Source organism: Nycticebus coucang, chromosome 7, assembly GCF_027406575.1.
Source record: "Nycticebus coucang isolate mNycCou1 chromosome 7, mNycCou1.pri, whole genome shotgun sequence".
NCBI lineage: Eukaryota > Metazoa > Chordata > Mammalia > Primates > Lorisidae > Nycticebus > Nycticebus coucang.
The window spans coordinates 130,195,904-130,208,832 of NC_069786.1; the positions used below are offsets into that span (position 1 = coordinate 130,195,904).

At 46.0% G+C, this 12,929-nt stretch overlaps 1 protein-coding gene across 5 annotated transcripts in view; it reads left to right on the forward strand.

The window, feature by feature from the left end:
• The window catches only part of DGKD (diacylglycerol kinase delta), a 121,082-nt gene that overhangs the window by 84,231 nt on the left and 23,922 nt on the right, over positions 1 to 12,929 (forward strand). For all 5 annotated transcript variants that reach the window (XM_053597291.1, XM_053597292.1, XM_053597290.1 and 2 more), the window contains 2 exons: positions 67 to 229; positions 9,533 to 9,641. In XM_053597291.1, the coding sequence (XP_053453266.1) occupies positions 67 to 229; positions 9,533 to 9,641 (272 nt within the window). The remainder of the gene's footprint in view (positions 1 to 66; positions 230 to 9,532; positions 9,642 to 12,929) is intronic.

Below are 12,929 nucleotides of genomic sequence, written 5' to 3' on the forward strand. Positions count from 1 at the left end.
CTGCTGCTTGTATCAGCAATGCCTCTCAGCTTATATTTTCTCTGTCCTATTCATTCTTACATCCAGGGTTCTGGAAGGCCAGCTGTCCTCCATCTTGTACAAGCCCATTGTTGGTTTTTGTCAATTCAAAGAGTGGGGACAACCAGGGAGTGAAGTTCCTCAGAAGATTCAAACAGCTGCTGAACCCTGCCCAGGTCTTTGACCTCATGAATGGAGGACCACACCTTGGGTAGGAAGCTTGTAAATTCTATTTTTCTTGGAGTTGTAAAAATTTTGTAGATAATGTGTACTTGTGAAAAAAATAACAAAGACTCAGAAATTTTTAAATAGGAAAAAAGGCCAGGTGCAGTGGCTAATGCCTATAATCCTTGCACTTTGAGAGGCAGAGGTGGTAGGATTACTTGTAGCCGGGAATTGAAGACCGGTCTAAGCAATGTAGCGAGACATCTTCTCCACAAAAAAAGAGAAAAATTAGCCAAGCATTGTGGCTCATACCTGAAGTCCCAGCTACGTGGGAGGCTGAGGCAGGAAGATTGCTGGAGCCCAGGAGTTTGAGGTTGTTATGAACTATGATGATGTCAAAGCACTCCAGCTTGTGCCACAGAGTGAGACTCCGTCTTTAAATAAATTAAAAAAAAAAAAGAAAGGTGGGGGAAGAGAAAAGAAAGAAAGAAGAAAGAAAAGAAAGAAGGAAGGAAAGGAGGAAAGTAGAGGAGGAAGAAAGGAAGGAGGGAAAGAAAGGAAGAAAGGTTGAGCCACCCACTCCCCACTTTGCCCTTGCAGAGGTACCTACTCTGAGTTAACAGAAGTGCATGTTCTCCAGCGTACACGTGCTCACGGACACACGCAGACATGCACCAAATAGGATCCTGCTTTACCTGGTATTGGACAGGTGCTTTCTGTGTGTGTCAGCCTGCGGCACTGTGGGTATGTTGTGTGTCAGTATCTGCAGGTCTGCCATGTTCTTTGTAGGCTGGTCAGTAGTGAGGAAGCAGCTTTCCTCCATGAGGCCAAAGGGGAGTCTGTTACATTGGGACATGAGGTTGCTTGGGTGCTGGTGCTGTGAGGTAGGCGGCATGCTGGGGTGGCAGCTTGGGGCAGAGGGATTAAGCTGCTCTTTGGCTCCCTGGGGAGCTGGCATGGTTCTCTCTGGTTTCATACTTCTGTACATTTGTGGAAAACATTTGCTTCTGTGAATTTTGTCATTTGAACTGATTCCTTTTTCCTTTGGAAGCAGCAGTTCCAGGCAGGAGCTGTAGGAGACTCAGTGGTACTTCAGGGAGCTTGTCCAGGGTGCTCATGGTGGCCAGCGCTCACAGTACCTATTGTTGGGAGGGATCTGGTGGGGCTGTGCTGTGACCCTGGAGGCTGTCTGATTGTCCTCAGCTGCCACACCTTAGCCCATGCCTGGGCTCCACACTGGTCCTCTGGCGTCTTCTGTGTTGATTTCTTCCTCACCGCAAGGCTCTGCTGCAGAGCAAATGGTGACACTAGAGCCTGTTTCCTCAAAGGACGTGTGCTGCCTGTTTTTAGCAGGCAGATTTCTCATCTGAATACCATGGTCACACTCACCACTAGGTTGATTAATAGTTTTGATTAAAACATAGAGAAGTGGAGTTATCATATATCCCTTGCAAGTCCCAACCCATCAGGCTCAGGTTGCTTTTGATGAGTGCTGTAAATAGTGCTATAAATGGTGTAAATAAGTGCTGTTGGAAAAGTGCCTTAAATGGCTTTGGGCAGGACCGGCGGTACAGCAGAACTTGAGAGTTGTGTTAATCTGGGCATGTGTGCATACCGCCTTGATTTGTAGTAGGGGTTAAACATGAGATGAGGAGGGGTGAAGTAAGATGGCAGACCAGAAGGATCATTCAATTGAGCTCTCCTTGAACGACTTGGGGGAAAAAAGAGAAAACCTGGTCATACCTGGTGTGGGGACCTTACCCAGTGTCAAAGTTCTGGGAGCACAGCGAGGAGGTAGTGAGGTGGATACAGCGTATGATCTGGACCAGTGGAAATCTGATGAATTAGGCAAGTGATTGGGACCAGCTGGGATTGGCTGGCTGCCCACGGAGGTCCAGGATGGGAGGAAGCCTTTCTAGAGTTTTCAGTTGTGGAAGCTGCATGTTGAGTGGAAAGCTTGGAAGAGTGGGTGGATTTGAACAGTATACAGCAACTAGGTTTGAATGCCATTTGGAGTGGATTTGCCAAAGGTTTGGTAACTGGTGAGGCAGCCATAATGAGAAGGTTGAGGGAAGGGGGCTGCCACTGTGGGAAGGTCGAAAGAAGGTGTTATCAGGGGCCTAAAACATGACTGTCTTAATTCTGCCTGCCGGGATCAGAGCTCCACTCTTGAGACAGACTGAAGGACTCCTGCACCCCACAGGAACTAGAGTCAGGGGGTACTGTGAAGGATTCTTGTGAGCTTTAAGATCCCAACCTGTAAGGTCTGAATGCTGAGGAAATAATGAAGTGATGACCGAAGGCAGCTAAGTTTGGAATAAGGACCAGGCAGGTTGCTGGCTGTGCTCTGTCTCCTAAAAAAAAAAAATTGTACCACCTGCTGTCCCAGCAACATACTGCATTATATTGTCATCAAGAGCAAGGACTTCTGTTTGAAACAAAGAAGGCAGTGAGAAGGAAAAAGGACAAGGAGGTGAACAAGAAGAAAGAACACATGAGAAGGAACCAACAGAAAAATTCAGGCAACGTGAGAAACCAAAACAGAGGAACTTCCCCAAGGGACCATGAGCCAGCTGCTGCAGAAGACTCCACCTATAAAGAATTAATAAACTTGCCAGGCACGGTGGCTCACACCTATAATTCTAGCACACTGGGAGGCCGAGGCAGATGGATTGCCTGAGCTCACAGGTTCAAGGCCAGCCTGAGTTAGAGTGAGACTTCATTTCTAAAAATAGCAGGGCATCGTGGCGGGTGCCTGTAGTCCCAACCACTTGGGAGGCTGAGGCAAAAAGAATTGCTTGAGCTCAACTCAAACTAACTCTGTGAGCTAGAGTTGCACAGCACTCTACCAAGGGTGACAAAGTGAGCCTCTGTCTGAGAAAAAAAAAAAAAAAAAGAAAGAAAGAAATGTATGAGAAAATGAAAAAAGAGAAGCAAAGTTGGATAAGAGATACCTAGAATATAGAAAGGATATGGCAGAGCTTAAGGAAATGAAGGAGCCAGTCAGGGAATGGAAAGATGCAGTAGAAAATATCAAAAGTAGGTTAGACCATGGAGAAGAAAGAAGCTCAGAGCTAGAGGATAAAGTTTTCAAGTTAACACAGGTAGTTAAAGAGGCAGAAAAGAAGAGAGAAAGCACAACAGGTGCTTAGAGGACTATGAGACTCCATAGAGAGTTCAAATATATGAATAATAGAGATTCCGGAAGGGGAAGAAGATTGTCCCAAAGGAGTGGAAGCCCCACTGGAGATGATAAAAAGGAAAACTTACTAAGTTTTACCAAAGACCCCAATACACTCCTTTCAGATGGATATTGAACCCTGGATCATCTTCAACTCAAACAGAATCTCTCCAAGACACATTGTAAAGAACCTGTCCAAAGTAAAGATGAAAGAAAAAATTCTGCAAGCAGCCAGGAGTAAGTGACAACTGACCTACAGAAGCACAGCCATTAGGATGACAACAGACCAGAAGAGCATGGTCATCCACCCTCAACATTCTTAAACAAAACAGTTTTCAGCCCAGAATTTAGTATCCTAATAAGCTAAGCTTCAAAATTGATGGAGAACCCAAATCTCTTGTGGACATACAAGCACTGAGGAAATTCATCACAACAAGACCAGGGCTACAGGAAATACTTAACACCTGTTCTCAACAATGAGCACCACAATGGACCACCAACAAAGTAAACACCCAGAATATAAAGATCAAAACTTAGCTTCCAGAAAGGCACAAAGGGTAAAACTACCCAACAGACTTTCTCAAAATAAGATAAATAGAACTCTACCACACTTATCAGTTCTCTCAATAAATGTCAATAAAGGGACTGAACTCATCACTGAAGAGGCACAGGCTGGCTGATTGGATAAAAAAGCACAAGCCATCCATTGCTGTCTCCAGGAAGCACGCCTAGCCTTGAAGGACAAATCAAGACTCAGGGTGAAGGGATGGAAAACAGCATTTCAAGCAAATGGAAATCAGAAGAAAGGAGGGTTGCCATCTTATTTTCAGATACAAGCAGATTTAAAGCAACTAAAGTTAAGAAAGACAAAGATGAACACTTTATACTCATCAAAGGAACAATATAACAAGAACACATTTCAATTTTAAATATTTATGCACCCAACTTAAATGCTCCCAGATTTATGAAATAGACCTTGATGGGTCTGAGCAATATGATATCCGTAACACCATAATAGTTAGGGACTTTAACACCCCTCTGACAGAACTGGAAATATCCTCTAAACACAAACTAAACAAAGATATAAAGGGCTTCAACGTGACCTTAGAACAAATGCTATTAATAGACATACAGAACATACCATCCCAAAGCTAAGGAATATACATTTTTCTCATCAGCCCATGGTATGTGCTCCAAAATCGACCACATCCTAGGATACAAATCAAACCTCAGCAAAATTAAAAGAATGAAATTGCACCTTGTATTTTCTCAGACCACAAGGCAATAAAGGTGGAACTCAACTCCAACAGAAATGTTCATTCCCACCCAAAGACTTGGAAATTAAACAACATTATGCTGAATGATACTTTGGTTCAGGAAGAGATAAAAGAGGAAATCATTAAATTCCTCAAACATAACAACAATGAAGACACAAGTTACCAAAATCTGTGGGATACAGCAAAAGCAGTGTTAAAAGGGAAATTTATCTCATTAGAATCCTACATTCGAAAAACAGAAAGAGAGCTCATCAACAAACTCATGAATCACCTTGTGGAATTGGAAAAAGAGCAACCTAATCCCAAACCCAGCAGAAAAAAGAAATAACCAAAGTTAAATCAGAGATGAAATTGAAAACAAAAGAACTGTTCAGAAAATTAATGAAACAAAAATTTGGTTTTTTGGAAAGCCAAATTTGGCCAGATTAACTAGAAACAGAAAAGTAAAATCTCTCATCACGTCAGTCAGAAATGATAAAGGGAAAATAACAACAGATGCTACAGAGATACAAGAGATTGTCTCTGAGCACTACAAGAAACTCTATGCCCAGAAATTTGATGATGTGGAGGAAATGTTGGTGGAGGGTGGAGGAATTACACCCTCTCCCTAAATTTAATCAAGAAGGAATAGATGTCTTGAACAGACTGATTTCAAGGATTGAGATCAAAGAAACAATAAAAAATCTCCCAACAACAACAACGAAAAGCCCTGGCCAGTTAGGTTCACACCAGAATTCTGTCAAACCTTCATAGAAGAGCTTATACCCATACTGCAGAAATTATTCCAGAAAATTGAGAAGGAAGGAATGTTCCCCATCACATTCTACAAAGCAAACATTGCCCTGATACCAAAACCAGGAAAAGACCCAACTAAAAAGGAGAATTCAGACCAATTTTATTAATGAATATAGATGCAAAAATTCTTAGTGAAATCCTAGGCAATAGATTACAGCTACACATTAAAAAAAAATCATTCACCATGATCAAGTAGTTTCATACCAGGAATGCAAAGCTGGTTTAACATACGCACCTCTTACACATAATTCACCATATCAACAGAAGCAAAAACAAAGACCATATGATCCTCAGAAAAAGTATTTGATAAAATTCAGCATCCTTTTCTAATTAGAACTCTGAAGAAAATAGGCATAGGTGGCACATTTCTTAAACTGATTGAAGCCATCTATGGTAACCCCACAGCTAATATCATATTGAATGGAGTAAAACTAAAAACTTTTCCACTTAGAACTGGACAGACAAGGCTGTCCTCTATCACCACTACCATTCAACACACCTTCTAGCTAAAGCAGTCAGGCAAGAGAAGGAAATAAAGGGCATCCAAATGGGGGCAGAGGAGGTCAGACTTTCCCTCTTTGCTGACGATATGATCTTATACTTAGAAAACCCAAGACTCCTGGAAGTACTCACAAAATATAGTAATGACTCAGGATATAAAATCAGTGTCCACAAATCAGAAGCCTTTGTATATGCCAGTAACGACCAAGTTGAGAAGCTAATCAAAGACAAAATTCCCTTCACCATAGCTTGAAAGAAAATGAAATACCTAGGACTATACCTAACAAAAGAGGTGAAGGATCCCTATATAGAAAATTATGGGCCAGGCACGGTGGCTCACGCTTGTAATCTTAGCATTCTGGGAGGCTGAGGCAGGTGGATTGCTTGAGCTCACAAGTTCAAGACTAGCCTGAGCAAAAAGCGAGACTCCCTTGCTACTAAAGATAGAAAAACTGAGGCAAGAGGATTGCTTGAGCCCAACAGTTAGAGGTTGCTGTGAGTTATGATGCCATGGCACTCTACCCAGGGTGACAGCTTGAGACTCTGTATTTAAAAAAAATAAATAAAATTATGAAACCCTAAGAAAAGAAATAGCAGAAGATATTTATAAATGGAGGAATATACCATGTTCCTGGCTAGGAAGAATCAACACTGTTAAAATGTCTATACTTCCCAAAGCAATCTAGCAATCTCCATTAAAATACTAACATCATACTTTCAAGATTTGGAAAAAATAATTCTTTGTTTTGTATGGAACCAGAAAAAATCCCATTGAGCCAAGGCAATTATTAGTAATAAAATCAAAGCCAGGGGCATCAGCCTACTAGACTTTAGGCTGTACTACAAGGCCATAGTGATCAAAACAGCATGGTATTGGCATAAAAATAGAGACAGAGACTTCTGGAACCGAATAGAAAACCATGAAATGAAACATAGTCACCAAATAAGAACATACACTGGGGAAAGAATCCCTATTTAATAAACGGTGCTGGATATCCACATGTAAAAGACTGAAACTGGACCCACACCTTTTCCACTCCCTAAAATTGGTTCAAGATGGATAAAAACATGAAACAATAAAAATCCTCAAAGAAACTGTGGGGAAAACACTTGACGTTATTACTGTGGGGAATGAGCTTATGAAGACTTCAGTGGCAGTTGTAACAACAATAAAAATAAACAAATGGGACTTAATTAAATTGAATAGCTTCTGTACAGCTAAGGAGACAACAACCAAAGCAAATAGATAAAGCATCAGAATGGCAAAAGATATTTGCATATTATGACTAGGATCTACAGAGAACTCAAATTAATCAACATGAAAAAAGCCAACAATCCCTTATATCAATGGGTTAGAGAGATGAATAGAACCTTCTCTAGAGAAGATAGACAAAAGCCTAACAAACTTGAGAAAATGCTCATCGTCCCCAGTTATCAGAGAAATGAAAATCAGGACCACCGTAAGATATCACCTAACCCCAGGGAGAATGGCCCACATCACAAAATCTCAAAGCTGCAGATGCTGGTGTGGATGTGGAGAGAAGGGAACACTTTTACACTGCTGGGGGGACTGCAAAGTAATACAACCTTTTTGGAAGGAAGTATGGAAAATTCTCAAGAACTCAAATTAGACTTTACATTTGATCCTGCAATCAATCCCATTACTGAGCATCTACCCAAAATGAAAAATCATTTTGTCATAGGACACTTGCATTATTAGACTGTTTATCGCAGTTCGGTTTACAGTTGCCAAATTGTGGAAACAACCTAAATGTCCACCAATCCAGGAATGGAGTAACAAGCTGTGGTATATGCGTATCATGGAATACTGTTCAGCCACTAAAAAAGATGAAGGCTTTACATCTTTTGTGTTAACCTGGATGGAGCTGGAACACATTCTTAGTAAAGCTTCATAAGAATGGAGAAACAAGATCCAGCGTACTCAGTTCTGACCCAGTACATGTTGGGGGGTGGGGGAGTGGGGGAGCTGAGAGAGTGATGGAGTGAGGGGATGAGGGGTCATGGTGTGTGACCCATCTCTTTGAGGCAGGGTTATAGTTATAAGAGGGACTTTACCTAACAAATGCAATCAGTGTAACCTGGTTCTCTGTACCTTCCACGAATCCCTGACAATTAAAAAATTAAAAAAAAAAAAAAAAAAAGAGAGATGATGTAGGGAGCCCCAGAGGCCTAAGGGGGTTGATCTGGTCACTCCTGTGTCTGGGAAACAGCTCTTCCCATACAGTTTATCACAGGGCCCAGAACTGTGGCTTTGTTGTCATAATTCCCAGCCTGACCTCTCACTGCTCCTCCTGAGAGCAGGGTGCACCCAGGAGGCTTTGTGCAGACTCTGACTTGGCTCTGTGTCACCGTGCCTGCCCGTCTGCTGAGTGCACGCTCTGGTCAGGTGCTGAGCTAGAGGCAGGTGCATGGGCCTCGGGGGTGTGTGGCAGGGTGGTCTGTCATCCACTGGGGTGATATGCAGCTTCTCTGGAGACCAAAGGGAGGGGGGCTGGAAAATCAAACCAAACCTCACAGAGCTGGCATCTGAAGAGCACCAGTATCCTGATGACTGTATGGGAGGTGGGTGCAGTGAGATACTGGGCTGGAGAGTGGCTGTGCCAGGCAGAAGGGGGCAGCTGTGGGTCAGCATGGGCCATAGGGACTGGCCAAGAGAGGTTTGACTCTTTACTAACATAAGGAACAACCTCAGAAAGTGAGACACTTGACAGGACTTGTGTTTTAGAAAGATCTCACTGCAAACACAAGTAGGAGGTGTCAGGAAGAGTGGCAGGCTGATGGGGAGGCTGCTGTGACTCCAGAGAGCCTGATGTGGGCCTGAGCCAGTGTGGCTTGTGGGAGTGGAGGAGGGGCTGCCAGGAAGGGCTGGGCAGAGGAGGGCAGGGTCAGCCTGCAGACTGGGTCGGCACAGTTCTCAGAAGAGGGATGTGTGTCTTTGGGAGGTGCTGTGGGAAACCAGTGCTGCATTCTGGCGCACAGGGGCAGGTGTCGGCCTTCAGGAGCAGGCTGGGGGCAGTTCAAGGTTATCAGCGTCTGTGTGGTTCTTGAAGCCAAAACGCAGAGGAGGCCATCTGGGGAGAGTGTGAGGAGTGAGCAGTGGCAGCAGGGTGCCCTGAGGGGGATGCTGTGGGGAAGGGGCAAGGAGACCCGAGGACCCAGTAGCCCAGGGTGTACGTGCTGCAAAGGGACACACGTGGCATCTGTCAGCCTAGGGCTGCAAGGGAGCCGCAGGCCCCTGGCCTCAGCACAGGTGTGGGAGCTGTGCCCATGTGCCCGGCAGGGGCTGATGCCCGAGCAGCATCACTGTCATTGTGAGGTGTCCGCTGAGGACCCAGCAGCTCATTTTTCAGAGTCATTTGGGCTTGGTAGGGCCCTGGTTGGTTCCACTTGACAAAGCAGACCTGAGTGCAGGAGCTGTGCAGAGTCTACGTTGCATGTCAGAACCTCTGCACGCCTGGCCCCTGATGCAGGCCAGCTGAGGGCAACTGCAGCCAGAGCTGGCCCAGGGCTGACAGGCCTGCTATGTGTCCTGTAGCGTGTATGTCATTCTGCTGACTTTCTCTTTTCTCTGCAGCTTACGGTTATTCCAAAAGTTTGACACATTCCGGATTCTGGTTTGTGGTGGGGATGGCAGCGTTGGCTGGGTCCTCTCTGAAATCGACAGCCTCAACCTGCACAAACAGGTACGGGCCGTGAGTAGCCCAGCTGGGGAGCGGGTGCGAGGCTAGTGAGGTCACCTGGTCTTAGCTCCCTTGGTTCCTGGAGTGCCTCTTCTCAGGGACCAGTGCGACTCTGGAAGTCGTGCAGATCGTGGCCTGGGAGGACAGGCCAGTGGCCCAGGGGCTTTGTAATGTGTGAGCAGGAAGTTCACAGTTAGAAGTAGAGGGCTCTACAGAAAATACAGTCCTCCAGGGACCCAGGTCAGAGCAGGTCTGGGGGGCTGTTGCCCATTCTGGCCCCCTGCTATCTCTTTGTTGGGTGCTGATTTATGGCTTGATGCCTCCTGCTTGTCAGGAGGGGACAAAAATAAACTTAAACAAGAATTATGGGTCACAAAACTTAGTTTTTCATATTAAAATAAAAATGGATTTTCCTGATCATTTATGAAATATGTTCATCTTGTCTCTCCCAGCCACCACTCTCCCAGGTAATTAGCCACAGCTAACACTTGGCTGATCAGCGGTCTGTTATACCACCTGCAGAGTATGCTAGTGCTGCTGTTACTTAAATGGGCCGCAGTACCCTGCTATTCTCTTAGTGTACTTCACAATCACTGGTGTGTCAGGGACACCTCATTGGCTGTCAGTGGGGGCCTGTGTGGAGGTTTTCCACTGGGCTTGCTCACCCCCTCTGCCAGGCGTGGGCCCCAGACTACTTGCCGGGGCAGCTCTGGTGAAGCCTGCGGCTTCTCGTTTATTCTCTTTTTTGAAGCTGCTGGATGTGAGTGTGGACGTGCCTCACCATGGCCCCACCAGGCTGTGCCGCTTCAAGTCCCTGGTGCTCAGAGAGCCGACCTTTTCCCCCATACTGTCAGGTGCTCATCTCTTGAATTTTTGCCTAAGTAGACAAGAAAAAAAAATGTGCTATTTTTTTTGTTGTCGTTGTTTGCTTGTTTTTGTTTTTGAGACAGTCTCACTATATCACCCTTGGTAGAGCGCTGAGACAGTCTCACTATATCACCCTTGGTAGAGCGCTGTGGTGTCACAGCTCACAGCAAGCTCAAACTCTTGGGCTTAAGCGATTCTCTTGCCTCAGCCTCCCAGGTAGCTGGGACTACAGGCACCTGCTACAATGCCTGGCTATATTTTGCTGCAGTTATCGTTGTTTAGCTGGCCCAGGACGGGTTTGAACCTGCCAGCCTCGGTGTATGTGGCTGCCACCCTACCCACTGAGCCACAGGCACTGCCTAAAAATGCTTATTTTGATTTCTTTAATTACTGGTGAAGTTGAATATCTCAGTTGATGAAGTTTTAAATGAATCACTTATTCATGTTTTCTTGCCTCATTTTCTCTTGGGAATACACTTTTCTTTTTTAAAGAATTTGACGTCTAAGGATTATTGTTACATTAACTCCTTATCTGTTTTTTGAAGGCATTTTTCCCCCTAGTTTGTCATTTGTCTTCAATATACTTGGTTTATTTTTGTCTTTTTCTTTTAAGGTTTTTGTCATACTGAGAAACTTAGCCAATACCCCAGATTATGAAAGATTTGTATTATTTGTTATGATTCTTAAAGAAAAACAATCCCAGTCTCCTGTGGGACCTGTACGTATTTTCCAGTGATTTTGCGTTCTCTCCCCAGCTGCGCCCTCCTGCTGGCATTTACAGTATTGGACTCCAGGGTGGGGGCCACCCTGAGGCGGGCCAGCTGCTCAGGACAGGGAGACAGCACCGCCTGGTGGTGGGTCAGAGTGGTCTATGCAGAGCCAGTTCTGCTGATTTCCTGGATCATTTACAGGTTTACACTGGCTGGTTGGGAAGACAGCAAAACCTTGTGGTTCTTTTCGTCCATGACCATTATCTCCTTTCATTTCTCTGTGGCGTGTGATGCTACAGCTATCCCCTCTGTGGGACCCCAGCCCCCTCAGTGCTTGTTCTCTTCCTGGCTGCCCTGTCTCAGTAGGGACATCCCCCTCCTTGCCTCCGCTGGAAATCTGCGTCCTCAGCGTTGCCGGGTCTTTCCTCCCCCTCACTCTTCTGAGAGCTCGGCCACGCACAGGGTTTTCCCTGCCATCTCCTCAAGGAGCCACAGTTTATAGCTGAACCCAGGCTCTCTGGCTGTCTCGGGCTGCCACGAGCTTCCAAGACAGCTGTCGCCTGGCTGCATCCACCTTCCTTCGCTTTGAGTCTGAGGACATTACGGTGCAGGTGTCCAGGCTGGAAATCTGATGGTGGTTCCTCATTCCACCTTCTCCCCCAGTCTTTCTCACTAACTGCTGGGTTCAGTCAGTCGCCTCACATTCCCCTGCCCGCTGCCATATCCCCACTCTGAGCCGCCTGCATGCTGTGGCTGTGCCGAGTCCCTGGCCTCCATCCCTCCGTAGCTCAGCCACTGACCTTCCTGGGGCAGTTCTACCCACATGTCCCCTGGCATTCTGTGGTGGCTTCTCTGGCTTGAGGAAAGGTCTCCGGAGCCCCGGATTTGGCTCTGCCTTGCTTCTCTGCTTCTCTGTCATCCTCTCCTTGCTGCTGAGCTCTGACTCGCCCCTTCACAGTGTGTCACCTTTCTACCAAGAATATCACCTGCAGCCGTACACGCTCCTTCCCCTTTACGCCTCCAGGATGCCCTTTCTGAGGCCCCTGCTGGGCTCTCTCCATCTGTGTTTCAGGCTCTGCTGCCCTCTCAGGCCAGGCTCTTGGTCAGGCGGGACCTGTGTGTGTTTGCCATCCCCACACAATGGCAGGACCTTTTGTAGGTCATTTGCAGCTGATGAGATGAGCAAAGGGCCCTGTGAGCTGCAGGGAGGACTGTAGGCCTTATGGCCCCACTAGTCACTGTGCTGTCCGATTTGAAGGCTGGAGAGCTGTGGGGCAGCCAGTGCCTTGGCGGGGGTGGGGGGGAGGCGCTCCTAAGCACTGAACTGGTGTGGTAAGGATTCTGTGGTCACCTGTCCGCAAGGAAGCTGGTGAGGGAGTCAGGGGGACTCTGGGATGGGAATTCCAAGTGGGGGATGAGGTCCGAGTGATGTACAAGGTCTTTCTGGGGAATGGCAAGTAGGTGGGTGTAGATGGAGCCCTAAGGACTGCTCAAGTGTGATTGTTCAAACAGTGAATGGTCCTGGCGTCATTTTTGATAGTATTTAGAAGCCACTGAAGATGTTTTTAGAGGAGTGAAATAATACTTAGTGATGCTTTGGGAAGAATTTGGCATTCGTGAGTAAGATACTGTAGTGGATGGGGAGACGGGTGTTGGGGAATTATAGAACAGTCCTTCAGGGTTGGGACCATTTCAGGGCACATGGGAAGGAGGG